The following is a 16,690-nucleotide window of genomic DNA, read 5'->3' as shown; positions in this document are numbered from 1 at the left end:
TTTTACACTTTTACAGGCAAAATACTTCGTATCAGTTCGTTTCTGTCACTTCTAAACAGCCCCAGTGCTTTCTGATCCGGAATTTACCGCTGTTGTCTGTCTCGTGTCGTGCGTTATGTTTTGTTTGTATCTGTATCATACTCTGCTACTGGTTCACCGATCAATATCTTTTCGCCTCCATCTGCCAGGGCAAGGGTATATGCCGACCTGAAGCAGCCTCTACCCCTGAATCCGACCTCGCTCCTAAGGCTGAATCAGACTTTTATGCTCACTGTGGCTTCGAAATTTCCACAAAAATCTGGTATTCCAGTAATTATAAATATTTTATAGTTCTAAAACCCATCAATCGTTTTTTGAAGTCCATCAGCTGGCTAGCGAGCGAATCTCCGTGCTGCAAGATCAGTCCACACCCAACTGCACCGGAGAACTAGGGTCTCTTTCACGCTTCTACCGTACCCTTTTCATGTCCCAAGCTGTCCCTTTATACTCCTCTGGCCAATTGCGGTCACCCGGGCCAAAACCTGCTCCGCAGAACTTACTTATCCACTACTTCCAGGCCCTGCTGGCGCTTTTCTTGGGAAGTGGGTGTGCCTCCGGCGGCTGGGGCTCTGCCCCAGACCCCGTGGCTCCTCTCGCTCCGCTCGAGTCGTTCCGTCGACGGTCCCAGCCATCTCCTGCGAAGCAGGAGCAACCAGGGTCTGGGGCGGAGCCCCAGCCGCTGGAGGCAGGCACCCCTCCCCGAAGGCCTGACGTTACCCGCAAGGATTGGAGGGTGTAATAGAGTTGTAGTCCGAGAGAATGGGAAGTTGCCGGCAATGCAGGGACCATAAATAAAAAGCAAAGTTGACAGCCGTTAAGGGATCAGCTTGTATCGAGGCCATTGACAGCTGCATGAATGGAAGATCGTTGCGGTATCGTGTGCATGGCAGATGCGCTGTCGAGATAAGCCATCCCCCTTTCAGACGAATAAATTCACCCCTGAAAAATCGCAAACTGAATATGCCGTCGTTGCTATATTTCTAGCCGTCACATAATATTCACTGCTAAGTATGTCGAAAGCAGTGATAATTACGACTGCTTCAATCGACCGGTGAGAGTATACTTCTGATATTAAAGCTCGAAACAGTCTCGACCAGCTCGTGAACTAAAAAATCTGATAATTTACTATTTTTAATCAAGAAGATACTTATCTTTTACTCTTCTTACTCCTTATTCTTTTTTTATTTTCTTGTTATTTCTCAGAATTATTTCTCACGAGTATCTCCTGCAGAGTCCCCCACTGGCCTACGCTTCGCACTCAGTTCAATTTTACTATACCCGGGGCTCTAACTTCTCTAAAAACCAATCTCCCCATTCAAACTACCCCGTTCTTGCTCCCATACCCCCTCTCCATTCCACTATCGTACGCCAGGTGTCTCCGGGTCCACTTCTGGGGGACCTGCCTCCGGCGGCCGGGGCTCCGCCCCAGACCCTGGTTGCTCCTGCTCCGCAGGAGACTCCCTAGACCGTAGACTGAACGACTCGAGCGCAGCGAGAGGAGCAACGGGGTCTGGGGCGGAGCCCCAGCCACCGGAGGCAGGTCCAGGTCCGATAGCCCTAACCCTAAAACAAACAAATGCTGGTGAAATGGAAAATCATAGAGGCGAACATCAAGCTGAAGTGCAATGGTGGAGATTGATTATATGGAGTACCTGTGGTGGGGGGCCAAGAACGCCCAGTATTACTCGAATGAGGGTCTGAAGACGGCGGCGCCGTATGTTAAGAGGGCCGTGGCGTCGAATCCGGACCTGGCATCGCTGCTTCTGTTGCTGCTGGTGCTGTATGTGTCGCTGTTGGTGCTGTCGCACGCTACTCGAATGATTTATAACATGGTCATGACCATTGTTAAGCTCGTTGTTTTCACTCTGGTGATAGTGACGATTCTGTGGGTGTCGGCTCGAGGAGTTTCAGGAGTGTACGAAGACGCATTCCGACTTTTTGGCGAAATGGATTCGACCACGATCCAGTCAAATATCCAGTCATATGCGCATCGGAGTCTGTTTCGGCTGGCAGGCCTATAAATAAGAGAAATGGTGATCCATTTGTCGTGTCTGTTTGTGTATGTGTGTGTGTGTTATAGGCTTGTTTATTAAAATACATTTACGAATAATGAACAGAATTGTAAGGAAAATGTGACTGACAGATAGTCGCTGATGTTGCTGAGACCCTATTCGAGAGGTCGCTAGCGTTGTTATAAATGAGTGTGGTTATTCTGATAGAGTTGGGACGTTAGCAACTCCACTAGCTGTATAATATGAATAAATGAATAAATAAAAATATTTAAAAATTTTTAAAAAATTATTAAATAATATATTGACATGATTTTTCAAGATATCAGAACAGGTAGGTACCAGATAAGATAACAGCACCGCCGCACACTAAGCAGATCAACGCTGGTTTTCAACATCACCGTCGAGGCAGGTTTTGTTTACTTCTAACATCAGATCATTTTATAGATAAAAGATAAACAAAAGTGTAAAACGACTGACACCAAAATAATTGAAAACATGAGCCGAATTGACAACCCCGATCTATTCACAGTTCACTCGACAGAACGAACAGACGGCCCTAGTGGATATATTCTAAGGCAAGCCAAGAGATCACAAAAGGGCCAAGATGACTTGAAAGCAGTAGAAACCACCAAGACTTTATATGTTGGCAATCTGTCATTCTACACATCTGAAGAGCAGATTTTTGAACTGTTTTCTAAAGCAGGTGAGATCACCCGAATCATCATGGGACTCGATAGATTCAACAAGACGCCATGTGGATTCTGTTTCGTAGAGTACGAGACTCATAAACAAGCAGTTGACTGTGTTAAATACATCAATGGCACGAAGTTAGACGACCGAGTGGTCAAAGTGGACCTTGACCCGGGATTTGTAGAAGGAAGACAGTACGGACGAGGCAGCAGTGGGGGTCAAGTGCGTGACGAGTTCCGAGATGACTACGACCCAGGCAGAGGAGGATACGGAAAGCGGTGGTCACAAGCAGCACAGGCCGACAGAGATGCTCTATGAGCTCTGTGAGGGTATCAAATGAAACAATTCTGAAAGAAACCGAAAAAATCTGCTGATGCTGTTACTACTACTACTACTACTACTACTACTACTACTACTACTACTACTACTACTACTACTACTACTACTACTACTACTACTACTACTACTACTACTACTACTACTACTACTACTACTACTACTACTACTACTACTACTACTACTACTACTACTACTACTACTACTATACTACTACTACTACTACTACTACTACTACTACTACTACTACTACTAACTACTACTACTACTACTACTACTACTACTACTACTAGCTACAGCTACTTCTTCACAAACGACCCACTGACATTGCAACACTTTATTTTCTTTGCTTTTACATTGAACCCACAAACAGGAGATATAGGAATCTCTTTAATAAAGGCTCTTATGAAATATTCCCAGCTGCTGTAATTTCAAAGCTGACAGTAGTAGCATCAGGACCCGATATAATGACCAACTCAAAAAGGTGTATGTATATATATATGCTATTGACGTATATGCTACCGCAGTATTGCTATCTCAGTATCTCAGTATATACCTAATGACCCTCCCCCAAACTAGAGTCAAAGCGCCATCTCCTGCGAAGCAGGAGCCACGGGGTCTGGGGCGCAGCCCCAGCCGCCGGAGGCAGTCGGTCCACCCCCTAATGAACCCGTGAAGCGAGACGTTCGGAAGCAGTGGCAGGAGGTGGTGGTGGCCAGCGAGACCCGGCATCTTCAATGTCGTTGAGAAACGACTGGGAGTTGTGGATTGTAGTGCCGCCAATGAGGATTCGAACACCTCGAGCCACGGCGTTCATTTCAGCCACAACACGGGCTTCTTCGTAGGTGGTACCGCCAACCATGAAAATAATGATATCCTGGGGCTTCTCGCCATCGTCAGAATTGCTGCCAGGACCACTACCCATGCCATGAACAGCCCATGACGGCAGAGACCCGTCGCCAGGATCGTAGTAAGGGTGAGTGGTTTTCTTCAGCTTACCCTTAATAAGATTTGTCAGCGTCGTTTTCAGCAGTGGCTCGTGCTGAGTATACACGTTCTCCACGCCCTTCAGCCCCTTGAATCCCGACTGGGCTCGTGCAAAAAACGAGCTCGATGCAAACAGATTCTCCTGGCGCTGCTTTCCTCCAGCATACGAGTTAACAAGAATGCGCACGGCATGAATTTTCGACGCTATTTCCGGATGCTGAGTGCCCAGAAGCCCTAATAATGCTTCAGTAGCGTTGTTGGAATGGTACTGGTACCGTAGAGCGTATAAAGCGACAAGTCGAAGTTTCGAATTCGCAGAAACCTGTGATTGAACCAACATCTGCTGTACATTCTTCATATCGGAATTATGCGAATCGTTACAAGCTAACGACTGTTCTAATTCAGACACTTCAAGCAAATCGCCATTTGTCGAAACCAGTCGAGATAACTCGCTGACAAGAGTCACATGTTTCGAAACGTTTCCCGACAATCGTCTGAACTCGGGATAATCTTCTACAAACCGTTTCATATCGGCAATACTCTCAATGACCGAGTTTGATTTCGTCTTTGCTTGGTACTGTGATACATAGTCCTTGATACTGGCTCCAAGGTCTCCGAAATTCAGGTACATCGTTTTCGCAAAAAACGGGTCCTTATCTGCCGATAGTACGATTTCTTTCAAATCTTTACTGATATCTGGCACATTGGATAGATCCACTCTGTTGTTTTGGATTCCTACCAGTTCATGAACCATGGCTTGATACGTCCACGGCGTTAGTAACGGAGTAATAGGATCGTTACGACGGTCTAGAATCAGCAGAATCGGCGCAGTGTCTGGTTTTCGGAAATCAAAAAGCTGTGTTCGTTCTTGTTTGACAATGTATGATACTTCATGCGCCAGTTTCTTAGCCATGCTGCTATTACGGTCGAACCGAATCAACGGTCGCTGTTTCATTGACAGCAGCAACGAAATAATCCCGTCGACTGATCTATTAAGAGAATCCGCTGCCCAACTATCCGGTCCTGAATCACTGAATATCCTACTACCGGGGCTTGCCAGATTCAATGTATACAGATCCGTGTTAACAATCAGGTAGTCACAAAACATCTCTTGCACTTTCGTGACTATCTCGTGATCATCGCTCTCTGCCAATCTCTCCAAATAACTCTTTTTCACGATATTACTAAAAACTGTTCTCCTGTTAGACCTTTCTGGAGACCGACTGTGCCTCCGGCGGCTGGGGTTCCGCCGCCCCAGACCTCGTGGCTCCTGCTTCGCAGGGAATGGTTTGGACCGTAGACAGACCAGTTCAGTTGAAACTTACATAGCTCGTATGAGGAATACTTCGGTGCTCTTAACTCATCCACCAGCCACTGTACCGAGTCCGCTGTGGGCCGCAGAAAGCAGATACATTTCAGATGTCGCATCTTCTCCCTGGCAACATTGTCGATTCGGCTGCGATTTTGTTAGCTTTTTGGGGTGGATTTTCGCCTCCGGCGGCTGGGGCTCCGCCCCAGACCCCGCTGCTCCTCTCGCTTCGCTCGAGTCGAGCGTTTCGGAACCAGGGGCAATTGGGGACTCTGACACCAATGATTTCTACGGTCCGGTGGTGTCAAAACTCACTCTATCAGATAAATATCATGTTTCAGCAGTGTCGACTGTGTTGCAAACATCGAAATAATGGCCGTCTGGACTTGTTAGTATGGCAATTGATGGGGTCCAATGGACTTGGATTCTCCACTCACCGTCTCCTTATCCAGCAGCAAGATCTTGAGTTTGGACGATGCCAGCACGCCGGGTGTGGGTTTATCGCCGGCTGCGCCGACCATGCGATTCACGTAACTGCCTGCCGTCTTCAGTAAATCCATTTCTCATGTGCTGGCTCAATTCTAACGATTATTTTGCTGGCTCGTTGCTGGTGAACTGTCAGCCTGTATTTATATACGCAGCTGCTGTTCGAACTGTACCTCGCGAACGGCTGACGGAACCCTGCGTCCGCCGTGAAACTCAGGGGGAAACAGGGTCCTGATATGCGTTATCGCCCAGTGCCAGCTTCAAGCACGACTTTTTTTATCCGCTTTTTCCACGTCTTTCAACCCACAATAAACTCCCAGTACTCTAAAACCGCGGAATTTTTGTATCTCCAGCTGAAACGAGACGAAAACTGGCTCCTCCGTAGCAGCCCTACCCACTCTCTCCCCGTCAGAACCCCTGAAAAATTCGACCAAACCAGTCCAAACCTCATCAAAACCCTCATCCCCGCACTTCCAAACACCCCCACGCCCGACTCGAGCGAAGCGAGAGGAGCAACCAGGGTCTGGGGCGGAGCCCCAGCCGCCGGAGGCACATGACCCCCGCCAGCCAGCGGGGGGCCGCCCGTATTTCAGCCGCTCGTTGGAGCATGTTGAGCTGTGAAGCAGCTTGGATTGGATAGCCGACATCAGGAGAGATAGAGAGTTTGACGACAGCCAAGAATAGTGATTGAAGGCTGAGCGAGTGGTTGTTTGGATACAGAATAGATAGAGGACGTTCAGACAAAGAGAGAATCTGGTAATCAGGAGTCTAATTTGAGAAGACAAGAGAATTATAAGTGAAACTTGACAGGTCGAGACTGGTGCCAGCCATGCCGCATACAACAGGGCCGAATCGTGTCCTGAGACAGACCAGTGGGAATGATAGTGGGGGGTCTGATGATAGTAGTGGAAGCAGTTCGAACACACGGAAACCAGAAAGACCTCATTTGACATCGCATAATTCATCAACAGGCGGTCAGAAACTGTTTGTAGCCAGATCTGGCCATGGACATGCTAAACACTTTCGCAGCTCGGCATCTGCCACGAGATTGAATAAAATGACTCGAATGGCTCCTCTTCATGGACTCAATGACTCGTCGGTGACGGGTCGATCGCCGAATCAGACATCTGGCGTTGCTCAGGGAACTTCTGGTGCTACTGGTGCTGCTGGTGCTGGTGCTGGTGCTGGTTCAGGTGGTGGACCCAGCAGTGGTGGTTCAGGATCAAGAGGCAATGCCAAGTTTTTGAGATCGAAATCGACTGATAATATTTATAATCACAACCCGGCAGAGGTTATACATCGACGAAATACATCACAAGCGATGCTCAGGTCGTCGAGATCGCAGACAAGGATCGGTAGGCATCATCCCCATATGCACGCACTTATGCCGACCAGATCAAGAGACAGCAGTGTGAGTGTGGATCAGACTGGTGGCTCTGCTGCTACGGGAGCTGGTAGTGGAAGTGGCAGTGGAGGTGCTGTGAAAAGGAAGAGTACTGCTGGTATGGTTCGAGCTGCTCGGCCAGTGATCCAGTTGGACCATGACGATTCTGACGATGAGAACGACATGGAAGAGTCTGGAGATGAATCTCATGATAAATCAGATGCCAGAAACCTGGATTCTGCCAGTAAAAATGCAAATGCAAACGCGAACCAAGTTCCACTACCAGTTGAGGAACAGGCGGCACAACAGACACGAGGTGCTGTCCAGATCCAAGAGTTACCACCGTCTGACTCGCCAGTTTCAACTGGTTCTAATACTAATACGACTAACGGTGGTGCGGATGCGAATACTAATGCAAATAGCAATAGCAGTAGAGCTTCACCATTGTCGCCAGCAGCTGGTAGTGAAGCAGTTCGTGAGCCACTTCCTACTGCAGACTCTACAGTATCTAAAGGAGCAACTACGCCAGCTATTAGTGCTGTGACATCGACATCCTCTAGACAATCGAGTCCTCGTCCTGGAGCATCTGCTTCAGTGACTGCTACAGCTACAGCAGCATTTCAGTCTGCCACTGGTCGTGATATGACATCCAACAATCTCCAGCCACCAAGTCTCGGTGGTCAACCTAAATCTGACGAAGAATATGAAGATACAGATGCAGACGACGATGACGAGCCACCAGCCACTTCGCAACCAAAACATATCTCGCCAACCGACTCGTTTAAACCACTACTTCACTCGACTAATACGCCCACGCCACCTCAAATCTCTACCGAAACAGTAGTAGCTATTTCCGGATCTGAAGCCTCGACATCAGGCTCTTCTACAACTGCTACACCATATCTTAGTAGAACAACGTCCAACCATTTGAATTCAGACTCGACTGGGTCGGATCCCGAGGTCGTGAGATCGCGGTTCCTGGATACTTCGTACCGATCCGGTGAATCGACTCCATATCCAGTTGCATCATGGGTTGATTTACAACGTATTTCGTCCACCACTAACAATACTTCATCTTCGTCAGCTGTTGTCGACCCTGTTAATGGCAAAATCACCAACGGACCTGCCGATTCAGGTATTGCTAGCGGGTCAGGAGCTGGTAACAGCACTGGTGCTAATCGAGTAGCTTCTGAAACTGCTCTGGATAACCCATCTTTAGTAACAACCAGAACACAGCAGAAACTATGGTTACAACGACAATCAATCGACCATCCTCCTACGCCAACGAGTACAATGTCACTTACGAGCGAACAACGACGAGATTTTGAGCGAATTACCAAAGAGTTTATCAACGTACGGAGGTATCAGAGTCCCATTGCCGAAGCGGTTGACCGGATACGAAACCGCCGACAGCCACAAGTATCGTCTGTGGCACTTCAAAACCGGAAGAAACGACCCGATACCAACAACAGTTCAGACCCATATAGCAATCTCAGCCAGAGTCTGCCCAAACGCGTGACCTCACTGTCTGCCACGACACTCAACGAGAGCAACGGCTTCCCTACCGATAACACTAACGCCAGCAACACCTGGAAATCCGTGACCACCACCACCGCAGCGTCAGCTGCCAACGTCGGTTCCGTGGCATACAAACTGACGAAGATCTGGAACGAGGGCTGGCAAGACCCCGACGAACCTGAGCCCCCAGCCCCCCAAGAGTCGCCGTCCATCCACTCGCAGGCCCAACAAGTGCAACAACAAATCGCCGCGGCCCAACGCCAGATCCGGTCCAACGCTGCCATCAAACTGGTCTAGCTAGAGAATTTCTGTAACAATATTTATTCGCGAGCTGAGGCCCTTTCGCCTCCGGCGGCTGGGGCTCCGCCCCAGACCCCGTGGCTCCTGCTTCGCAGGAGATTACTGGGATCGTGGGGGTCCCTCCGGGGTCCCTCCGGGGTCCTTTTTTTCCGGTCCGGAGAGATAACGACTCGAGCGGAGCGAGAGGAGCAGCGGGGTCTGGGGCGGAGCCCCAGTCGCCGGAGGCATGGAGGCCCACCTCGGAGTGCGCTGGGGGCGCAGTTTTTCAAATTAGGACACTTTGGCCGAGCGGTTAAGGCGTTAGACTCAAGCTTACAGCTTTCTCTTGTCACAAGAGAGCATTCTAATATCGCAAGATGCAAGGGTTCGAATCCCTTAGGTGTCATTATCTTTTTGTTTTTCTGAACCTGATCTTGTAGAGAGAAAAGTCCGAAATCGGTTTTTTTTGTTAATAGTTTCGAGGATTGGGTGCCCGGGTTGCTGGTTGAAAGGTTTGTGAGCTGGGGCGGACGGTTTGGGCCGGTTCGTGATGGAAGGTGGTCGGGGAGTGCGCTATCTTATCATATAACCTAACCCGTGAAATTTCCTGTTTACCCTGCTTGACCCCACTAGAACCGCGTGCTCTACGATGGGTTTATTGATATGAACAAGACAGTCCACTATTAATAAGACCGGCAACGACGTAAAAGTGTGACTAAGGAGTTGAATTTCTATTGCGAACTTGGTAGGACTGAGACTCGCTCGGTTGTTTACTTTTCTTGGCAGATTTTGGTTTTGTTCCTAAACTTTTGCTCCTTCTTGACGACTTTTGGTATCATTTGTTTCTGCTAGTGGTTGCTGGAAAGAGCAGTAAATGGTTGGAAAACGGGCTGGCAGGTCTCGATCAGCTCAGGCTGGCGAAGTGTCTGACTCGACATCGTCAACTCCTAATGGTGACTCTGGAAATAGCTCGAGACGGTCTCGACGACATGCTAGCAGCTTGCTAGAGGGCGATGACGAGATGACTGAGGAAAATGACACCAGCAGACCTCACGATGAAGATTCTGCTGATAATAGTTCTAGCATAAACAATAACAGCAGTAGCAAAGAAAAGGGCATATCAAGTACACCAACTCGACGAAGGACGAGAAAAGGTACTGAGGGTGTTGCTGATAGTGTTTTGGTGGCAGAAGAAGCCACTTTAAGCTCGACACCAGTGAAATCACAGGTTAAGAATGAAGATGGTGATGATACTATTGGAGAAGACGAAATGAAATTAGAATACGATAATGACAATGAAAAAGAAGATGAAATCGTACATGACGCAGATGTCACTATTGAAGAAGAAGGAAATACCACCAAAGAGCTTATGAGTGATGAAGAAGCAGAGCCAGAGGCTGATCTTGACCCTGAGCCTGAGGCCGAACTTAAGAATGAGCCAACTGGAAAAGAAGAACAAGAGGAGGAAGAAGATGATGTAGAAGAAGAGCATATTGGACGACGAGGTAAACGGGAAAAACGAGAGAGAAAGACTAAAGTCGAACCAGAAGACGATACAGGAGCAGCTGGTGACGACGAATCGCATGAAGATACTAAAGATAGCATCGATCCAGCACCGAGACGACGTGGTCGTGGTCGTGGCAAGAGGCGAAGAAAGTCTCCAAATGAAGAAGATGTTGAGTTGGATGCTGATGGTGATACTGAAATGGTACCAGCGGAGCCAGAGCTCGAACCAGACCTGGAAGATGCTGATGAAGCCCAAGCTGATGGGGCATCTGATGACATCCCTGAAGAGGGTGAAGAAGATGCGGAAGGTGAAGACTCATCAGTCACTCGATGTATCTGTGGCCATCAGGAACTGCAAACACATCGCATTAGTAAAACTAAGCACAGCTCGATCGACTCTGGTCTGTTCATTCAATGTGATCAGTGCCAAGTCTGGCAGCACGGATTCTGTGTCGGATTCTCGTCAGAAACTGAAGTTCCTGACGTTTATTACTGTGAATGGTGTCGACCGGATTTCCATTTAGTAGTGGTTCGACCATGGGGTAAGACGTCAAGTTACCTTCCTCATGCTGATCCAAATGCCAATGCTGCTAAAGAAGATGATGGTTCGTCTGTGTCTAATGGTAACGACGATGAACACAGTAGTGGTAGTCGGTCAAGTAGGGCTCAACGACATAGGAAAGATCTCAATGAACGAGATGGTTATTTTGACAAAAAGGAAAAAGACGAGGATACCTCGATTTCCAGTATAGACAAAACAGCGTCGAATGGCAATGTCGCTAAATCCGTTTCGTCACCATCAACACGGTCAAGACGGTCAGCTGCTGCTCAGGGATCACCAACCGTAATTCGAACTGCTCACGAAGAAGCTGCTCATCGACGGAAAACACTCAACTCGTCTCGAGACATGTCATATGAAGAAACATTGAAACGAGTTTTAGAGGAATCTACATACGATATTCAACCACCTAATGCATCTGCAGCAAATGATAGCGATTCTAATACCACCACCACAACCACATCGACGACTCGACGTCGACGAAACAACAACTCATCACAAGCTTTACTCGCAGCCGAAGCAGCTGAACGAGACCGGGATATTTCGTCAGAAGATCAAAGTGGGTCAATGACCAGTTCAAAAAGACGGACCCGAGATAATACCATGAAACCACCATCTCGCAAACGAGCTGCTGGAGGTGCAGTCAACGGCGCAGGGTCTGGTGCCGCCGAAACTGGCGAAGGTTCACGAGCCTCTTCACCTGTTAGTGAGAGTCGAACTACCGGTAGTACAGGAAAAAGCAAACGACAGAGAACAAAAGGGTCTCGAAACCAAGCATCATCTGAAGGAAATTCCGCCGGAGCTTCTGGTGCTTCAACACCCAAAAAATCGGCTACCCGGCCTGTAGAGCGGTCAAAACCACGAATCCCTCCACCCCGTTCGACCATGAGCGATATGCGAAAACGAGTAGGGGCCATTCTCGAGTTCATAGCCCGAACCCAAATCGACCATGCGAACGAGCAAAACGAGCGACACCAGCTGTTACGAGACCGAAACAGTCTCCACCAGCAACTAACGGGCGAGCCTCCACAAACCGACGCCTCCTCTACCAGCGACCAACAGCCCGACCCCACTAGCAAATTCGCAGGCCTGTTCCAACTGCATCAGTCCAACCTCGACCAAATGGACCAGCTCACCCGCAAACTTCTCCACTGGGAACAGCTCTTCGGCCGCTACGGCGAACGCTCCACCCACTAGCTACCCACCTTCACGGGTTTACGAGTAATGTAATATGTATTTTAGCACCAACTCTGCCTCCGGCGGCTGGGGCTCTGCCCCAGACCCCGTAGCTCCTGCTTCGCAGGAGACTCGCGACGCTACTTCACGGTTGGGGTGCTCTGTTTCAGAAGAGATTCAGTAAAAAACAAAGGGGTCCACCGGTTTACGACCAACTCTTGATCCTGGTCGAACCAAACCCGTGCTTTCTAGGGACGCTGGGCCCGTGGGCAAACGACTCGAGCGCAGCGAGAGGAGCCGGGGGGTCTGGGGCGCAGCCCCAGCCGCCGGAGGCAGCAGAGAGGCCAGCAGGAAGTGAAGAGTAATAATTAGTTTAAAATACAAGAGGCCATGTATTGTTGTTTTCGACGCAGTAGACCAGCTAGCAGGGTTTAAATTAGGTTCATCATCATAATTGTGTCATCATCATTAAATAAGTTACGGCTTCCATTGTGGTGGAATATGCGGTTGGGACGAGTAGTGCATGTGGTTGGGGGGAGGGGCCGCTGGAGTTGGCGCCTGTTGTTGCAGGGGATTTGTCATGGATGGTGGAGGTGGTGGAGGAGTGGGTTGTGACATGGGTGGTGGTGGTGGCTGTTGTTGTGGTTGTGGTTGTGGTGGTTGTTGAGGGTGGTGGATTTGCGAAACCGATCGCTGATGGTTCATCATGGGCTGTTGTTGGGGTGAGTGACGCATGTTGAACTCGCTGACAGTTCGGCGAGGTCGTTCAGTCATGTTCATGAGTCCTGAATGCTTGTAAATAGCAGGAACTCTTCGTCTACGAGCGTTGATGAACCAATTAGATACTTGGTTCAAAGACAATCCGGTCTGTTTCATGAGCTCGATCTTCTCTTGCTCAGTGGGGTATGGATAGTGCAGGTGTGATGACAGCCAGTTACGAAGAATGTCAGTCACTGCTCTTGGAAGATTGCCTCTTCTCTTGAGTGGAGGTGAGTATGGCGATGCAGAGAATGGCGGTGGAGAAATGGAGAATGGTGGTGACGATGACGAGGCAGACCCGTTGGATGTGTTTCCAGGGGTGCTATTGTTGTTCATAGCACCACCACTGGTAGGAGGCATTCTATTTGAGTTAGAGCTGACAGAGGAAGCAGAAGACACAGAGTGAGATCGCTTCTTCTGGCTCGAGTCGGCTGATGACGAGGCATCTAACAACATTTGAATCGAGGTGTTGGAATGACCATCAGAACCTGGTTGGCCAGATGAGGTGGTAGAATAGGCAGGAGCAGAGTCCATGTTGGAAGAGGAGGAGGATGCTAAAGATGGGGACACGGGTCCTTGTTGGTACTGGGTATGCGATTGTTGAAGAGGTTGCAACTGTTGTTGACCATGCGGAAGTTGTTGGCCATGCTGTTGTTGCTGATGGGGATGTGGTTGTTGCAATTGAGGAGGTTGTTGTTGTTGCGGTTGCTGAGATGGTTGGTATGGATGCGATGGATGGGGAAGAGAAGCATGTTCAGAACGTGGTTCTGGTTGCGACAGGTGTGATTGAAGAGGGATATGCGAATGAGCAGGTGGGTGTTGTTGTTGCTGCTGTGATGATTGGGTGTAAAACGGAGGTGAATGAGGCTCTGGTTTCACATTAACAGCAGGAGAATAATAACTAGAAGAGTTTGCTCTAGGAACTGACTGTTGTGGTTCGTTTGAAAATGAGGCCATGAGCTCATTAATCGAAGGAAGTCGAATATTGGACCGCTCATGAGGCAACACAGGAGTATCATTGGCAGACATTTGCCATTGAGGCTGGACAGACGAAGCGGCAATGCTCATGCTCATATTGGACACAGATAAAGGAGAATCAGAATTTGACGACCGAGGTAACGACGACCGATTCGTCTGGTCTGATGTGTTCATGAAATCTACGATAACAGGCTAGAGTCTAAGCAAAAGACGGAGAGATATCTAGTCGGTTTGCTGAGACTTGGGGCAATCAGTTGAAGAATCTGAAATACTAATAAAATTCGTCGAGAAATTCAAGAAATTTTCAAGAAATTAACTGGTAGATGTGGTGATAGATATCGTCGAGAAATTACTTAGATTGTGACCGGACCAATTGATCTGATAAAAAGAAACAATCCAAAACTGAATAACCAGAAATGAAAGGACAAAAGAAAAAGAAAAAAATAAAAAATGAAAAATAAAAAACCTGAAACAAAAGTTAGAAAAAACCCAAACAGACAAAACAACAAACAAATAAATAAATAAAACCAGTCTTAGTCTCACTCATGCTCCCCCTGAGTCTGAGTGAAGCGGGTCACAATGGCGTTTGCCGATCCATTACTTACTCACACAGCCGCTAATGCCGCTGTCGCTGCTAAATCAGTTGAACGACTTTACTAAAGTGAATAAGAGATCGTCGTTTTTTTAATAATCAGCCGTATAACTAACTGCATGTGCCTGGGAAACTAAGCAGTATGTATGTTTGTCGCAAAGGATAATATTAGCGGCAATCCGGAAATTGAAGCAAACTCGGTGATGAAAGCCGGGCTGTATGTACGTTTAGCAATAAACGCGTATTCCGAGTGACTATCAATCAAAGCAAGACAAGTGTAACAGCAGCGTATGGAGGCGTATCGTATGGAGATACAGCTGTTAGAAGTAATAGAAGTAGAACCCCTAAAAGCTAGCAGATGATATATTCACGATATATTCACTGATAAAAATGTCTGTGAACAAAGTACTCGTCGTATGTAGGCTTGATGTTGAATATGCCAGGCCGTATTAGTATAGTGTGACTGACAGCTGTTGAACTGAGAGTGCACTGAAGAACAGATCAAACGAACAAGACTAAACTATTAGTAATTGTACGAGTGCAAACGAGGTGGCACTTTGACAATGGCAGTAAGACCTAGCACTGGCAAATAGAACCTAGAACCTAGAACCTAGAACCTAGTAATGCGATCAAGCCAGAAATAGAAATAGAATCCTTCCAGTGGTGGCGGCTGCCCAACACCTGGTTTGCAATAACAGAGAATAAGCTGGATCTAGCCAATGACTCAGAAATGACAGAAGGAACAAACGACTAGAATCTAGAATCTAGACTATTGTCACAAACTGATACTGATCCTAAAGTTGAAATTCAAACTGACTTGCAAAGTGTAATTCAAGCGAAAAGTTCAAAATTAACCCAACAAAACCAAAGCAACCTTAACCTCACAAAAACCCAATCCAATCCACTTACAAAACTAGTATTTATAATAAAAACAACAACAAAAAACCAAAACCACCACAATCAAGTCTTATCAAATTACGGCGTTGTACTCAGTCGTGATTCAGTCGTAATAATAGTCACAAGCCCTGTCAAATAGTCCCAATACTGATTAGCTCAAGAATTAAAATGACAATAATACGCTAATGTCAGTCACGTTGTGGCTCCAGTGAATTGCTATGTCAGTAGTTGTGTCAGGTTAGCGAAATGACTGGTGAATTCTGTTAATCAATAATAATATCCCACTACTATCGGGCGTCTCACTTATTATATATATATATATAGATTGGTGTTTTCAGGTGACGTACTGACCTCAAGCGAGGTGGAACATGTCAGATGGAAAAACAAACGAAACAAACTAACAAACTAAACACTAACAGGGACGTGGGACATGAGCAGCACCTCGCAAAAAGCAAATAAAAAAGTAAAGTTAAAATCTCCCACAAAAGCAAATCCTTCTCTCTCTCTTTTTTTTCCACACAAAAAGCAACCATGCAGCAGCAGGGGGGTTGTGCCTCCGGCGGCTGGGGCGCTGCCCCAGACCCCGTTGTGCTCGCTTCGCGAGCGGGCTGGGACCGAGTTGGGACCGAGTTGGACGGCCAGCAGGGGGGGGGGGGGGAGGAGAGGGGGGGGGGGGGGACAAGATCAGGGAACAGGATCAGGGCACTTGCCCTTCCTGTCCTCCTTCCCCTTCCCCTTCGTCTCAGGCGGCAACCCCCCACTTTCCCACTTTCAGCTCCTCCCAGCCCCTGTAACGAACCTCCTCGTTACCAAGAGCCCCCTCCCCGGCCCCTTTCCCTTGCAATTGATTAGTAAATAATGCGGTCCACTCACGACACGAGCGAAACGGGCGTACCAAAGCTAAAAAGCCACCCTCGACAGTCCCAGCCACTCCTGCGAAGCAGGAGCAACCAGGGTCTGGGGCGGAGCCCCAGCCGCCGGAGGCACCCCTGACCGTGGTGCGGTCTCGTTTGTCATTTGCGGCCTGTCTTGCTCCTCCATTCCCCGTTGTCTGTTCCCTTGCCCTTTTAAAAGTCAAACGAACCAATGTGGACCAGACATTGGTGGACGGTCCATGTATCTGGCCGTGATGAGAGGCGAGTGGGCTTGTTCAGAGGTGGTGCAGGAGATATTTGGCTGAAAA

At 48.1% G+C, this 16,690-nt stretch overlaps 5 protein-coding genes and 1 non-coding gene across 6 annotated transcripts; 4 read left to right on the top strand and 2 right to left on the bottom strand.

The window, feature by feature from the left end:
• Positions 1-2,546: 2,546 nt before the first annotated feature.
• On the top strand, positions 2,547-3,059 carry CBC2 (Cbc2p; the record flags this gene model as incomplete). The annotated part of the gene is made up of 1 exon (XM_018879030.1): positions 2,547-3,059. The coding sequence occupies one exon, from the start codon at positions 2,547-2,549 to the stop codon at positions 3,057-3,059; it is 513 nt and encodes a 170-aa protein (XP_018736985.1).
• A 679-nt stretch (positions 3,060-3,738) lies between these two features.
• VPS45 (Vps45p) lies at positions 3,739-5,019 on the bottom strand (the record flags this gene model as incomplete). The annotated part of the gene is made up of 1 exon (XM_018879029.1): positions 3,739-5,019. One exon carries the CDS (start codon positions 5,017-5,019, stop codon positions 3,739-3,741), a length of 1,281 nt encoding a protein of 426 aa, XP_018736984.1.
• Positions 5,020-6,688: 1,669 nt separating this feature from the next.
• Positions 6,689-9,058, top strand: TCO89 (Tco89p; the record flags this gene model as incomplete). Its single annotated transcript, XM_018879028.1, has 1 exon — positions 6,689-9,058. The coding sequence occupies one exon, from the start codon at positions 6,689-6,691 to the stop codon at positions 9,056-9,058; it is 2,370 nt and encodes a 789-aa protein (XP_018736983.1).
• A 277-nt stretch (positions 9,059-9,335) lies between these two features.
• On the top strand, positions 9,336-9,446 carry AWJ20_2100 (the record flags this gene model as incomplete). The annotated part of the gene is made up of 1 exon: positions 9,336-9,446. It is a non-coding gene; the product is annotated as a tRNA-Leu (tRNA).
• A 468-nt stretch (positions 9,447-9,914) lies between these two features.
• On the top strand, positions 9,915-12,302 carry CTI6 (Cti6p; the record flags this gene model as incomplete). The annotated part of the gene is made up of 1 exon (XM_018879026.1): positions 9,915-12,302. One exon carries the CDS (start codon positions 9,915-9,917, stop codon positions 12,300-12,302), a length of 2,388 nt encoding a protein of 795 aa, XP_018736982.1.
• Positions 12,303-12,758: 456 nt separating this feature from the next.
• CUP9 (Cup9p) lies at positions 12,759-14,192 on the bottom strand (the record flags this gene model as incomplete). The annotated part of the gene is made up of 1 exon (XM_018879025.1): positions 12,759-14,192. The coding sequence occupies one exon, from the start codon at positions 14,190-14,192 to the stop codon at positions 12,759-12,761; it is 1,434 nt and encodes a 477-aa protein (XP_018736981.1).
• Positions 14,193-16,690: the final 2,498 nt, after the last annotated feature.

The sequence above is a fragment of the Sugiyamaella lignohabitans genome, chromosome B, assembly GCF_001640025.1.
Source record: "Sugiyamaella lignohabitans strain CBS 10342 chromosome B, complete sequence".
NCBI classification, from domain to species: Eukaryota; Fungi; Ascomycota; class Dipodascomycetes; order Dipodascales; family Trichomonascaceae; genus Sugiyamaella; species Sugiyamaella lignohabitans.
The sequence above is the reverse complement of the archived record's forward strand: the minus strand, read 5'-3'. Positions and strand labels throughout refer to the sequence as shown.